The 14813-nt window shown below is 36.3% G+C and overlaps 1 protein-coding gene across 1 annotated transcript in view; it reads right to left on the bottom strand.

The window, feature by feature from the left end:
• LOC141946591 (putative oxidoreductase ZK1290.5) overlaps positions 1-14813 on the bottom strand; it is a 51962-nt gene that overhangs the window by 7243 nt on the left and 29906 nt on the right. The window contains exons 4-6 of the mRNA XM_074876648.1: positions 6506-6597; positions 1284-1466; positions 689-748 (exon numbers count right to left, since the gene is read on the bottom strand). Of these exons, the coding sequence (XP_074732749.1) occupies positions 689-748; positions 1284-1466; positions 6506-6597 (335 nt within the window). The remainder of the gene's footprint in view (positions 1-688; positions 749-1283; positions 1467-6505; positions 6598-14813) is intronic.

The raw sequence follows: 14813 nt of genomic DNA, 5'->3' as shown, positions 1-14813 counted from the left end.
TTGGATGTAACAATAAGGCTGTTGTGGTTTCCCCTCCCCTCCCCCAAAGCAAACACGCTTTCAGATTAGAAAAATGGAGAGAAAAATGAAGTAATGAATTAAAAACATTTGATATGAAAAGGAAATTAAAAAAGGGTGGAGCGAATCATGCTGCCAATCTTCATTCATTTCCCCACTTTTCTTTGTCCATCCCCTTCCTGCTGGGACCTTCTCTGCAAGTCGAGTAGAGGGAAGAAGGTAGGGGAACAGTCAGCTCTGGCAGCACTGTGATTTCCTTAGAAGGTCTCTATCTGGGACATCCCCAAGAGAGTTTTACAGCTTTCATGCAGTGTTGACCTACGTGCCTATCGCAGAAAGGACCAAATCATAACCGGATTAGGATGTTCTCCAATCAGCTAAGTAATAAATAAAAATATTAATAATAAAAATCAACTACAAAAGGTCTTTTCTATGGATATCTTTTTATATTCAGTGACTAGCTCTCCAGTTGATTTCTAACATTTGTGAATTATGGTTTTCTGCTATATTGTATGCAATGTAAATATGTAATTTTACGGTACTATAATTTGCCAATTTTAACTGAGTTGCCCCAATATAAAACTGGTATAGGAAAATGGGCAGGCAAATCAGAGTATTGAAAACAGTAATTCAGATGGTAGTCAGACTTCAGTGCCTAATCAAATCTTACCTGGCAGTTTTCCTGTATCCTTTCTGCTTTTGTGGACTTTGGAATAGTGACAATCCCATTCTGAAAAACATAACGTTTCTCATCATTAAAATTTACATTGTTTCAAAGAAAATAATCTCCCTTCAAAACATTTCAAGACATTCCTCATGTCTTCTGAGGTTTCAATTTCATTTTTCAGAGGACACTGACATTTCTATATGCTATTTTTAATTGCTGTTATACAGACAGTATTAAATTCCAACACAGATTATGTGGTTTATGTCAACTTAATACACTATTTCACTGCTTACTACTTTGTATTGAGTGACAGAAATGGAATGATGCCCCATACTGCTTGTAATATTTAGTTTGAAAACATCTCTTATTGGTGGTTCTTTTTATTCTCTACAATCAGATTATTTGCATATTTAAAATACTGCCATCCTTTGTGTACTACATTCCAAATTTCCAGTACAGCACAGTTAGTTCACACGATATCAACATACTGAAGGCAAAAATACTTTCTGTATAAATTCTGGTTTGATGCACAAACCCCAAATTATTTGCATGATTTTCCTGAGAGAGGAGACACGTTTTTACTACCACCCTCCATTACCTGTATACTCCAGCGTATGCAAATCTGTGCTGGGGTTCTGCCGTATTTCTTTGCCAGCTGAATGATACTAGGATGAGTGAGTGCTTCACCTTTGGCTAAAGGACAGTAGCCTTCAAAAACAATATCTCTGCTCCTACAATAATCGACCAGCTCCTGAGGTCTTTGGAAAGGGTGGTATTCAACCTTAGATAAATACAAATAAACTTTTAGTAAAAACCTTGAGAGTACATTTAGTAGAAAACATAATTGATAAATGGAAATATTTTTTCTCTTGTTTTAAAAATACAACATGAGTGAATTCACTGCTTCTGGGAGACAGATGTAAGTTACCAGTTTTAGAAGACACGTGAAGGATATTAATCCACAAGCATTTTGCTATTAATTGGCACAATAGTTTACCACTACTATTTTATGTTTCCCCCAGAAGTAAGGTGCATGAAGCAGTTGTCTGCCCTACCTGCAGTTGGACTTGCACTCTTGTTCTGCTCCGTGTTTGAGAAATATATGTAAATGTATAATGGAAGTCAGCATCACGTCATTTTTACTGACAATTTGAGACTACCTTCTCTTTCCCAAATCTACTTCTTTTCCTGTTTCTTTACTAATGATCTTTAAGTTGCACAGGCCAGAGCAAGAGGGCTGGACAGGGACTGGATTTGTAAGAGACCAACCAGAACAATTTGCTTAGGATGAGGGCCTGACCTTGAAAGCAAAGCCTGTTGGCACGGATTGTACATGGAAAATCCTGTATTCCGTGTGTGGTGTCACCAACAGCTTATGCAGGGAAGCAATCACGCTGTGGAATGAAGTGTGAAGGAGATCCTTTGTAGGAAGGAAGATCACAAACTGCCAAGAATCAGTTAAAAGAGGAAAAGTAACAAGCCACAAAGACATAGTTGTTGGAAGCAAAAGCAATCAGAAGTTATTGGAAAGTAAGTATTCAGAAGAGCCACATATTCTGGCGTGTAGCAAAAGCCAAAAGTATCTCTGTAACACATTCCTTAATATGTTATTTAAATAAGTATTTCACAGTTTATACATTGTAAGAAGCATACCTTCCTCTGCATTCAGATGAAAATGGGTAGTGTTTTCTTTTATAAAATACATAATCATGTGATATATTTTTGTGACTGGCCGTCACTGTTGTTCCAGTGATCTAACTCTTGCGCATTTTGAAGAAAAATACTCTTCTGAACAATTACCTCAACACATGGAATCTGGAAAGTTTCTTCTGCCACAAAGAGGACAAATGAACATTTCCTGTTTCTCATCTTTAGTACATGTTGTCTTTTCAGACAACAATAGCTGGGAACAATAGGCTGGCAGTCATTCAATATGCGCTAAGAAAAAACTGTGCCCCTCGAAGGCTGGGCTGAGTCAGCCTAAAGCTGCTATGATCTAAATTACTAGGCAGGCTCGGGAACAAGGTTCAAGCAGCAGACATCCATGTCTTCAACCTTTGATGTTTCTTGACCTTTGAGTAGCCTTTGTATTTCATGTTTATATGTGTAAGACCAGTGTTTAGGTCATACAGTTATTCACTTGTTTGCACCTGAGCTGACTAGAAAATATTCTCATTGTTTTTACGCAAAACTATGAGGAGAAGAAAGAGCAAGCAGGGTGTATTACTCGATTATTACAATAGTACTAAGCAATTTTAGAAGACTTTCTTTACACGAAGTGTAACAAATAACATAGGCTAGAAAACATTAAATAAAGAATGATGTATTTAAGATCAAATGCTGAAAAACCTGCAGTACCCCTATGGCATCAGGTGACTTATTCAGCATTTACTAGTAATATAACTGCAAGCAGAATTTACCTGCTCGTCTAACAAGATTTCTAGGCAGCGCAGTTCCAGGTTACTCCAGAAATTTTTAAAGCAAGAACAGCATGCTCAGATGTCACTTGCCCGCTTCACAAGCAGAATGCACAGCAACAACTACTTCCCACCTGGGAAGATTATACTTTCTGCCTTTTGCTGAATCAAGAGACTCCCAAATTTTGTGAACTGAATGTTGGCACATGCAGCTGTGTGTTGGTAGCAGCTGGTATTTTTCTTCTTACATATATTGCTAAAATAATCAAATGCATAAAATAAGCACTTTTGAATTTATTTTTCATGTGAAAACTCTGGAAGGTTCTAGCAGCATCTGAATGCAAGGGACTAGCATCCTGAACTAGGAAAAGCATAGGGTGAGTGGCCAGCATGTGCTTCCCCTCAAAATATTTCCTACTTCCTGGCTTGCCCCACCCTTGCTATTTTAGTCACCAAACTTTTCTCTGGCAAGGGCTGTCCATCATATGGTGGTTGAGGAAGATCTTGATCTTTTCTGGCACCCCACCCCAAATGATTTGTTTGTACAAACTGGCATTTGTTTAATAAAACAGTTTGTAGTTCACATTACAGAACTCTTCACAGCTGCTACTTGGTCAGCCACAGGGGAACTCAAGTAAGTGCTGCTTTTTTACGACAGTCATAGCACAATGGGAAAAAGTTGAGCCTAATAACAATTCTGACACACAGACCTAGAGAGTCATACCTTGGATGATAGTATACAAAAGCTTTACCCTTTCCAACCTGCTGTGGGTTCTTTTCACCTGGTAAAGTTTCCCTGCATCTTGGACTTCAGTCAGTTTCTCAATGGGAATGCACAGTCTTACAATTATTTCTCTTTATAAAACTGTAATATAAGCCTAGAAATGTTTTCTCTATAGAGTAACAGTTTAGGTGAGTTTATGTACAAAGGTGTTAATGCCTCAAAATACTAAAGTACGTTTCTACCTTGTACAAATCTACACAATAGAGCTTAATATATTAACATATTCACAATATTACTAAATCTCTCTGAGGCCATTACACAGTAATTTGTACTTCTATAAAAGTAGAAAAAATATTGATGAGCATTCCTACATGAAATTCAGAGAGGAACTGTTTATATTTGGGTTCAATGGAACACTTTATTAAATGAAACATATATTAATTAAATTCTTATAAAATGTAATTTTTTTGCCCTTAATGAGTGACAGACATAAGAGCCTTCAAAGACTTAAGCATAAATCCAAACTTACTACTGCCAAGTCAATCACAAACTCTTGAATACAAACCTGTAACTTCTAGGTTGTAGGTTTCATTCTACATGATGCTAGAATAAAATATTTATCATCATTTTACACAGTGTTTAACAATATTTTTAATGGTAGACTGTAATTTTAAAAGGTGCTTGCTTACTACTAAATACCTTAACAATACCATATTCTTGAAAAGACAGGCCTTTCCTACTTCTTTAAAAGCCACGATGGTATTTTTTTTTTTCCAGGAACCAAGAAGAGAGGCAGTACTTACAACTTAGTTTGTAAAATAGAAGCACTGGTTACTACCTGGCTTGCAAAGACTATAAAAATCTAATAAAGAACCTCCTTTCTCCTGCCTTCCTACTTCCTCCTCTTCACAAAAAAACCCCCCCAACTTTCAATTTTAACATCATAAAAACTTGGAATTGTAAGAACACCCTAAATTCTTTATGCATATTTAACACAGCTAAGAGGGAAGTGATTTTCCTTCACTTGTTTCTTAAAGATTTAGACTTTGTATACAATGATTCTTTGCAAATGTTTTGTATTTAGAAATAAGTTAATTGAAAGAGTATGCTATTTGATACATAAGTATAGCAAACATCTTTTGTATTATAAATTCTGGACAGTGAAATAAGAATTCTGTACAGCACTTCCATTCCCAATTTAAATTTAAGAATTCATTTGTTATTTGATAATGCCTAAGGAATCTCACCATCAGACTCAGCAACTCTCCAACACTAAGCAAGAAACAGAATAAATACTCTTTTGAGGATAACCTGAACTATGGTTTATAAGATTCCTGTAACTCTAAAAAGTGTAAATGAATGCTATAACAAAACTGTTCAAAGTGGAGCAGTTTGCAGTTCTCCATTAACATTACTGACACAGTAGGACTGGTAACATTTCAAAATGTTACCAAAACAAAACAAAAAAAAGAGGAAATTTCTAAACAAATCCAAGATTCTTTTTTTTTTCCTTGCAGTGATTTAGTAGAACACTGAAAGGCAATTCTCATTTAACAGACAGTAACAACTTATGCCAAATTTAAGTAAGACTGTGAGGATATGTATTTCTTATTCAATTTCACAGTGGAACCTTGGCAAACTCACCCATTCTTAAACAGTCATCAACCTGCCCATCTTAAGACATATTTCAGTGGCTTAGTTTGAATAATTTAATTCAAGTATTTTATATGGTTTTACGTTAATTTAACATTACTCATAGTTGTCCTTTAGTAACCTTTAGTCTAGCGGACAGCAAAAATCAGAGATGTTAGGTCGTGACATTCACATTCTGAGCAATCTTTTTATGGCTGTTTATGAGATTAAACCACAAACAGCTGCCAGAAATCCTCACACCTGTACAGAGGGGAAAAGCACGTGCCTCCACTTCATCCATGTTAGCATAAGCACACTTTCACTGTCAGAGGTGGTAGGAATGGGAGCGTGAACTTCCAGCACAGCTGTGGGCCGAAAAATGCAACAAGGGAATAGTTGTCAGTGTCCTGGAAGTCTGCCGATGTGTAGGTGGCCAGTCTGCCGATGTGTAGGTGGCCATTTTTTATCTGCCTAGGGCAGCAAAAAAATTTTTGCCAGGGCTCTCACAGCACCTTCCTAAATGAGAAGTTCACTGAATTTAATGTGATCTTGAAATACAAATATGAATTAAGGCAGGGGAGCAAGGGAAACAGCACCCTTGCATGGGTATGTAATCACCTGAGGCTTTCAATGTGGCTTAGAAGAATTATATGTAGTACTTGAGCACAGACTCTCCAAAACCTTGTTCACTCTGGAGATGCTAAATGTTCAGTGCACCTTGAATTTTATTTCTAAGTTGGTTTATCATCAAAAACTGGCATGTGGACCATTTGTTTGTGCCTTAGAACTGGCCACGAGCAAGTAGCCTGAGAGAAACTCAGGAAAGGAAAGGATGAAGGACTTTGCCCCCACCTCCCCACCCCCACTTCAGGTCATCTTCCTCAATGGTTTTCAATATGTATATAGAAATGAAAGAGAAGAAACTGTATGACTAAGGCTAGTTTGGGTGTAGTCTTTCAGGCATAGGGGTGGGGAAGAGATTATTAACCAAAAAAACCAAAGCAAAAACCCAAACCCAGATACTTTAAATATATTTCATCCACTCACCTGATTAACATGTGGAGTAATCACACAGTCTTCCTTTAGTTGCTCAAGATGACTGATGAGAAAGTTGCTTACACCAATTGATCTACACAAACCTAATAAGAAACAGAACAAGAAGAAGTTTTAGGGCAATCCTAACTATTTGGGAGGACTTGAAAAACACCTCTTTCAAGAGACAAAATGATTGTACGCATCATTTCTGTATAGCAAAATACTGCAAAGAAAAACAGAAAACCAGTACAAAATCTAGTTTGACAGTATTATCTGAAAGCATCATTCGTCATTCACACTAGGAAATCATTTTATAATCTAAACACACTGGAAACTCCCCAGTGTATAAAAAGTCCGAGCTAAATTCTGGGAAAGGCTAATGTAGTATAAGCAAAGAACAATTGGACTCCACCAGAATGAAAAGGAGGAAATGGTGTTCTGAGCAGCTTGCCAAAACTAAAGAAAAGTGGCACATTTGCTGAAGACTAATAAGGTGTGAGCAATACAACACAAGGACATGCAGCCCAAATGAACTATGTAGCACTGCTTACATTTCTATTAGATCATTACAAGACATTATGTAAAACTCAGCATAAAATCTTCAATTAAGTGAGCAGTATCTAACGAGAATCAAGAAGCTTAAAAGCATAGCTAGATTTCTCAGCTCCTGTTGACATGCAAATACAAGTTAAATGGCATAAAGGTGATACAAAGGTTATTTTTTTAAGTGTGCATGTATGTGTATAAATTAAGTGCTGACAGTCCTGAAATCAGATGTCTTCCTTCAAGCCTCAGATATGATAAAGCACAAGTCCCTGTATTGGCCTGCCACCACCCCTCAACCCTGGCTCATCTTTGATAATTTGGTCCTTATTCTGTGCTAAACACAGTTAATAACGAAACCAAATGCGGCCAGGCTAGTAGGGGTCTCCTTAGGCTGTGGATTCTGTGGACTATGAATTTGACTCACTTCTTCAGTGTGTGAACTTCATTTTGATTGACTTAATCTGCATTTCAATCTGTAACTCTGCAGATGGAAAGTCTGTATCAAGGTGTGTGAAAACTGAAGTCCAATCAGTGTTGTTAACCCAGCATTTGTGCTGGCCAGTTCTATATAATGCATATGCATGTGCTTATCTATATATATGCATATAAGTATCTATAGCAAAAAAGAAAGTAATTAAGCAAAAAGTTATACTGTTATTTTTTCAGAAAAAAAGATGTCATTGGGCAATTTCAGCCATTCAATGTCAAAGGAATGATTTCTGAACTGAAACTGCCCTCATTCCACAGTTGGAATCACTACTTTCTTGAGGTCAGGAGGGACCTATGTGGAGCTGCCTTGATTTGTAGCTGAAATACAGACACATAAAAAGTACTTATTAATGCAACTGAGAGACGTGAATACATTAAAAAGAACTTCACTTGAGGCAAAAGCTAGCAAAAAAGTTGGAGAAAAATGTACTAACCAAGTACTTATTCCTAAAATGCATGTTTTATGTATAAAAAAACCCAAATTGCAAGTAGACTATAAATTGCCATATAAAAATATGAGCTATAAGGTTACAACGTATCTTGAATTTGCAGATTAGATTTACCTGGACAAAACCAAGAAGTAATTTTTTCTAGTCTTTTATGAAATTCTGTAAGTGAAGTTACAGTTTATTGCTATTATGAACAGATTGTTAAAGCCCTGAAAACTATCAGTTTCACATTAGAAAAGCCACTAACCATATAAATACAGGCAATTTGACTGCTGTGTCGCTTTTACATATTTTAGTAGCACAAGCAGATAAGATGCACAGCAGCAAAACCTGCACACATACAATCACTTTTTAATGTGATTTCTTCTGTAGAATACAAAAAGGAGAAAAAAAAATACATTAACAACTAAAACGCTAGACAGCTTTCCCTTACAGAAATTATAAGTTAAAGATGTATGATATAATTAGGTTATAACTTGCACTATAGCAGTTTGAATAATTTGTATGTAATCTGCCAGAAGGAGCAAAACCTGAGCTTCTGACTTCTACTGATAAACAACACTGGAGTGTCAACACTAATAAATCATTATGCCAAAGTAGTCAGAAAAACACCTGCAGTTTTAACACAATGGGGAACCAAAATATTATACTCTATTGTTGAAAGCTAAGGAGTTACAAAAACCATGCTGTTATTGCCCTTGAAGAATAAAGCTTTTATTTTAGGCTGAAATAAAACAAAACTCAAGCGCAGACATAAAAGATGAAAGGGTTTATTAAACTCGTCCGCTTCCACAGAAAGCTTCAATTTTTTTCGCCCTTCAGTATACTTTTAAGATGTTTTGCTTCTAGCATACCTCTCATAGGAGACTTTGAAGTCTGTTCCATAGTCCCATTGCATGCACTGGGAAGTTTTTTGTTAGATTTCCCATCAAGAAATTTCAGGTCAGTTATGTTTTGTCTTAAAAGTCATCTGAGTCACTCCTACTAAAATCAATATTATGGTATTCCTGTGTTTACAGTGATGTCACACAGAGAAAGCTAAATTCAAAATTGCCAAGAAAGTAAAAGTTTTCCCAGACAACAGAGAAACAATAATTAGAATTACAATGTTTTTGTGGAACCAACATTTCTTAACACTTTTTTTTTTAAAAAAGAGGTTACAGCTAAAACATTTCATTTTCATTAAATCCACATATTTAGTTTTGGTAAAGTAAGAACCCTTTGTTTCAACTTCATTACTTTGTTTTTAGTTGCAGCCTAATGAAGTGTTTTGACTTTTGTATTAAAAATACAATAAATATGAAAACAATTGCACAGCCTGACTGTATTAAAAAAATCTTATTTCAATGCATGGTCAATGCATGGTGGAAACATGAATTCAAAACACTGGAATTTCCTGAAAAATAAAGTCTAAATTTCAACAATCAATCAATGGATTCTACTCTAGAGCATTGCTTACATCTGCTTGATGGAAGATTAACCGTTTCTCTGCATTGTCCAAATCTGGGAAAGACTGTCTTAAAGCAAGAGATTATTCAGAATTATTTCCACATTTACATCGGCTGGATTATTTCCTAAGAATGAAGAAATAGAAAATGATGGATAAGAAAATGAAGGTCTGGTTAGCTCCTGGGCCTTATCTGTCAGACCAACACTTGCGACTATGTATATCAAACAAGATCCATGAAATGATCACATCAGCAGTAGAAATCAAAAAATTACATATTGAGAAACTTGTGTAAAAGGGTCATGACTCACTGCCTTGAAGCAACTGGGGTGGGCACATTTCCTTATATTTCCCCTCTCACAAAGCTTCAACAGAGGTGGGTTCCACAGAGTTTGTGCCACAGGTCTCAAAACCACTAGAATGCTCTTGAAAAGGGGGAAAAAAAAACCCATTTACTTTCAATTTAATACCTGTTTAAGTGTGCTTAAAAATCCCATTTCAGACAATCCAGCCGTAATTCATGTCTTAGCTGTTGTGACAGCGGGTGGTTTTAAAGTCTATACTTCTTTTTACCTTAACCAGTTTAACTAGTCCTGAAATTCAGGTCTTCTGAGGTAAAAATTTGCAACGTGCTAGCTGCAATTCCTCTAGGAAGTACACTTTTAAAATATACATTTATATTGCCTTATGTACAAAGTCACAGAGCTTTGACTGAAGGAGAGAAAGCACCCTCCTTATCTGCTTGAGGAAATGAGTGGTTTGGCCCCTATGAAGCACATTTTGAGAAAGTGTCAGGTGCAATAAACAAAGAGTTTGCAATTCCCCATTATTCTCCCAAAGCTTACTGAGGCTTTGTCCTACTCCTGGTGACTCTGACTTCACAGGCTTGAAGGAAAACTTGGCAATGATGCTTCTTTTATGCATGCTAAAAATTGACTGACCACAATGGTGGACAGAAATTTTGATCCAGCTTTGAAAAACTATCATGAAACTCTGCAAGACACATTAGAAAACATATTGGCAAAATAATGGTTGATTATAATGGGTAAAAGATTAGTATCTTTTCTGTTCTACACAAAACAATCTTGGCCTCCACCACACCAGTAGCTTCACAACACTGGATTACTCCCAGCTGCTGTGAGGCAATATATCATGCTAATGGACTGGTTTGCAATGTAGTTATGTATCAACCTTAAAGTATTTTTTTATGGCAACCTAGAGAACGATTGGGTAATTTTTCCTTTATTTAGTATAATACCAAATTATACAAAGTTTGATGGGCACTGTTAGCCTTGCAACAAAAAAGCATAAACATACAGTCTTGGCACCACAACATTGTTTTATTACAATAGTGAGCCTTATCTTTCGCTAGCACTACTATGGACTTTTATCAAACTTCTAAATACCCTCTGGAATATTAAATGTACAAAGTTCAGATCAAAAAGGTTTTTTAAATGACAAAACTGGATACTGGGTTTGTGGAGCCCATTTTCCTCCCCCTCCCTGCTGCTCTACATGAGTCAGAGCAAGGGAGAATTCCCACGTCCAGTGAACAGTGCCCATTTTGTTATATCTTCTATTCAGGCCACAGAATAAAAACACAGACGGATCCACTTTTCACAAGAGGTCAACTGCAGTAACTGTATCTTTATTAAAGGAGGTTACACAGGTTGAAAAGGTCTACATGCTCTCCGATACGCACGCTAAGAACTTCTCTGTGGGTAAATGGTATTACTCAGAGAAACCATACAAGATTTAATTTCAGTACAGCTTGCTAAATCAGAGCTATGGGCCGAGTGTGCCCCACATGCAGACTGCAAGCCAAAGCCTTGATAAATAAAGCAGATGACTCTTAGAAAGAACCAATAAGGAATTAAGTTCTAAATCTATGAAATAACACTTGTTCCCATTTCACAGACTAAACCACATTGACACCAAAAGGCTAAGTGTCCTGCCTAAGACATACAGGAAGACTGTAACAAAACTGAAAACACAAAAATCATGCTTCCGCCCCCAAAGGATTTCTTTTTATCCTATTCATTACCACAGTATAGGTGCTTATCTGCCTTAAAATGACTTTCCTGCTACTACAGATCATGGCTCCTGCTACAGATCACCTGTGAACCATGATAAACTGTGAGAACAACAGGAGATAGGAGGCATGAGTATAAGTCAAATTGCCAACTTCTGTGACCGAAAACTCATTATAACCATTCAGTTTACACAACTATTTAATGGCTAAATAGCGTAATGCAGCAATACTAGCTTAATGTATGTATTCTGTCTCTTTGACCCTGGCTGCTCACTCAATGAAGCACTCTCTTAGTTACGCTGACATTTTTTTTTTCCTTGAGTTGACATTATAGACCAAATCACATTTAAAAAAATCCACCCAAAAGGCTGTTTGTCTGGTTGTTTTCAGAACTGAATCAGTTTCCGCATAACTCTTAGAGATTCTCCTTTCTCTTACGGCAGTTTTAAGCATGTAGAATCATACTGTGAACAGAACACAGGTTTATAAAACAGCTGAAAATACATTTTTATATCTAGAACATTCTGCAGCTGCTCACAAACAGCTGGGCAATCAAAACTGCAAAAGCAACATGGTACAGAATCAATCCTATTATACCTTAAGTCAATATTGCCATCACATGCTATGTTGTGAAAATGTGGTCAAAATTATCAGCAACTCAGCTAAGTGCTTAAAGGCAATTAGAATACACACCCTTAAAACTAGCACTTTGAAAGTATTATGGAGAGCACATAGTTAAATTCTAGTTTGCCCCCCCTGTAACTATGATGGCACAGTTTCCTGAACTGAGATACTTTTTGGATTTCCATATCAGAGGGGATAATGATTCCCAACTGGTATGAATAAGAGCAACCTGACTGATGTCCGTAAAGCAATACTGATTTACAATAGCTAAGAAACTAAGACTCAAGCTAAGAAGCTTAAATTCAACATATGCAAAACAGATACATGATACCTTTTTCCCAAATCATGTACAGTATTTATTGAGATGAAAAGTTATTTCAGACAAGAACTTTCCTTTGAAATGTATTTCAGCATTACCTTCTTCCCCAGAGTTCTTGTGTTCACACTGGGACCTCTATGCACTTGTGTGGGCCCAAAAATGTGTACATTTGCTTTAAGTAAGCTAAGTAAAAAGATTTTAACAAAAAAAGATTCACTTGCTAGTAGAAAAAGCACAAACCATACACTGCAATAAATCACGAAACAAAGTAGTCTGAGGGCTTAGTTTTACACTTAGAATTACCCATGAAGTCCTTAAAATTTTAAAAAAAAATGCAAAAAAGAGAACAAAACATAACAAATGAGGATAGACATTCATGCATTTAGATTTGTTCCCACTTTTACATCTGCACCAAAATGACTTATTCTATTACAATTTCTTATTCTTAAATAAGATACTGCACATTATGAAGACTTCTTTATGAACTTTAGCATAAATATATATAGTAATTTTTTTTTTTGCATACGTCTTTAATTGCTGTCTTATCTGATCAACAGGGTGTGGTGCAACCAACATCCTCACCAACTGCAACCACCTTCAATCTATGGAAACACACCTCTGAACTGCATTTCTGATAATAACAAGCCCATGAGACATCTTCATTTGTACAGAGAGAATACTACAGATATTGTGAAAAAGAGGTGTTGCTAAGAAAATCAGTTACTTGCTTTTACTTATTAAAACTTTAGTGCAACTTACACATGCACATTCACATATGACTTCTACCAACATAAACACAAGACAAACATTTGCTGGAGCTGTAACACAAATGTTTGAATTGTCAGCTGTTCATCATTTGACAATATAAGCATAGATTTAAAGTAATTTTTCAGTCACCTAGGAAAGGATGTACTAGAAATTTGTGCCACCTACACAAAAATCTGTATTCAGTTTACTGAATCCTCACTCATACTTTTAAGAACTGATAGAAAATGGAGGAAGAAAAGATGATGATTGAACTGGTCTCTGCCCAAAGATGAAAAAGACAAGAATATTGTTAAGGTTGATTAGATTTCTTCTCTCATTTGAAATTAGGCAAAACATAACTTTTTTTCCAAGAACATAGTGACAGAGCTTCAATTATTGGGCTAAACTATTTCTGTTACTTTATGGGACTCTTTTCAAATCATACACAAGGACTATTAAACCAACATATTAATGGAACAATTCTATTTATTTTGAAGACCATTTCTCTATGTTTAACAAAATCATATGATAACACATTAAGGAATTTCTGATGCAAGTATGAATATTTCATGTAAGCATAAGCTGTGCTGTTTACACTAAAAAGATAAGCAAAAAACTTTACTCTTAGTAAACTGGCATAGAGTCCCAGTGGGATCTAAAGCCAGAATAACCACCACGTTACTACTCTTGCCAACTTCAGGCAAAATCTGGATGGAAGCCCTCATTCTTCCCAGCATTTTTCGACAGAGGGACAAGTAATCATGTGCATGTGTGTATGAAAAGCTTGCCGAGATGATGGGCTAGCCACAATGACAAAATCAAGGTCATTAAAGACACTGCATATGGAAAGGGTCATTTTGCTAGGAACAGACCAATTACCAGTGAGCATATATAATGACTATTCATGATGTCAAAGCAGCTTGCCACACTGCTTTCATCTGCCAGCAGACAAATGCCTATACAAGAATGTTGCAGCTGTCAAGGGAATACTTGACTCAATGTATGTATCTTGGAATGGGTTCTGTAGGCTGTCTGTCCTCTGTCTTGAGGTACTGGAGAGGATAATTCCACAAAATGACAATGTATGAAACCATAAAAATTCAAACCATAGCCTTGATATTACAAGAATCCTAGTTGGTTTCAGCTGTTACAACAGAAAGAACCAGTTATTATACACAAATGTCTCACTGACCAAAATTAAGTATTTTTTTCTCCCTTTTCCCTCAGCACTGTTTATCCCATAACTCTTTAAAGGAAAACATGCATTCAGGATGCTGAACAAAGACAGATGTCTAGAATTCTCTGCCTCTCAGCACTGCCGTACAGATAGAAACCTCTTTACTCTCTGATTGAGACCTTAAGACAGATGCATATACAGCAATGCAGTCACCTGGCGCCCTGCTCCTGTGAAACAGCTCCAATCAAACTGCAGCAGCTTAACAAGTCACAGAAGGTTAACAAAAAAGAAAAAAATGCTACATTCTCAGACATAACAGCATTTAAAGTAACTAATTCTTGAAACTGTAACATTGTCCTTGGCTAGTAGAAATCAATTTAATAACATCTTTCCTACTATGAATAGAGAATTATCAGGTTTGTCTATCAGAAGTCACCCAGCATTTTCAAATGGGAGTTTTTAGTGCAGATAGTGCCTTTATCCTATACTG

The sequence above is a fragment of the Strix uralensis genome, chromosome 8, assembly GCF_047716275.1.
Source record: "Strix uralensis isolate ZFMK-TIS-50842 chromosome 8, bStrUra1, whole genome shotgun sequence".
In the NCBI taxonomy this organism is placed as follows: domain Eukaryota; kingdom Metazoa; phylum Chordata; class Aves; order Strigiformes; family Strigidae; genus Strix; species Strix uralensis.
The sequence above is the reverse complement of the archived record's forward strand: the minus strand, read 5'-3'. Positions and strand labels throughout refer to the sequence as shown.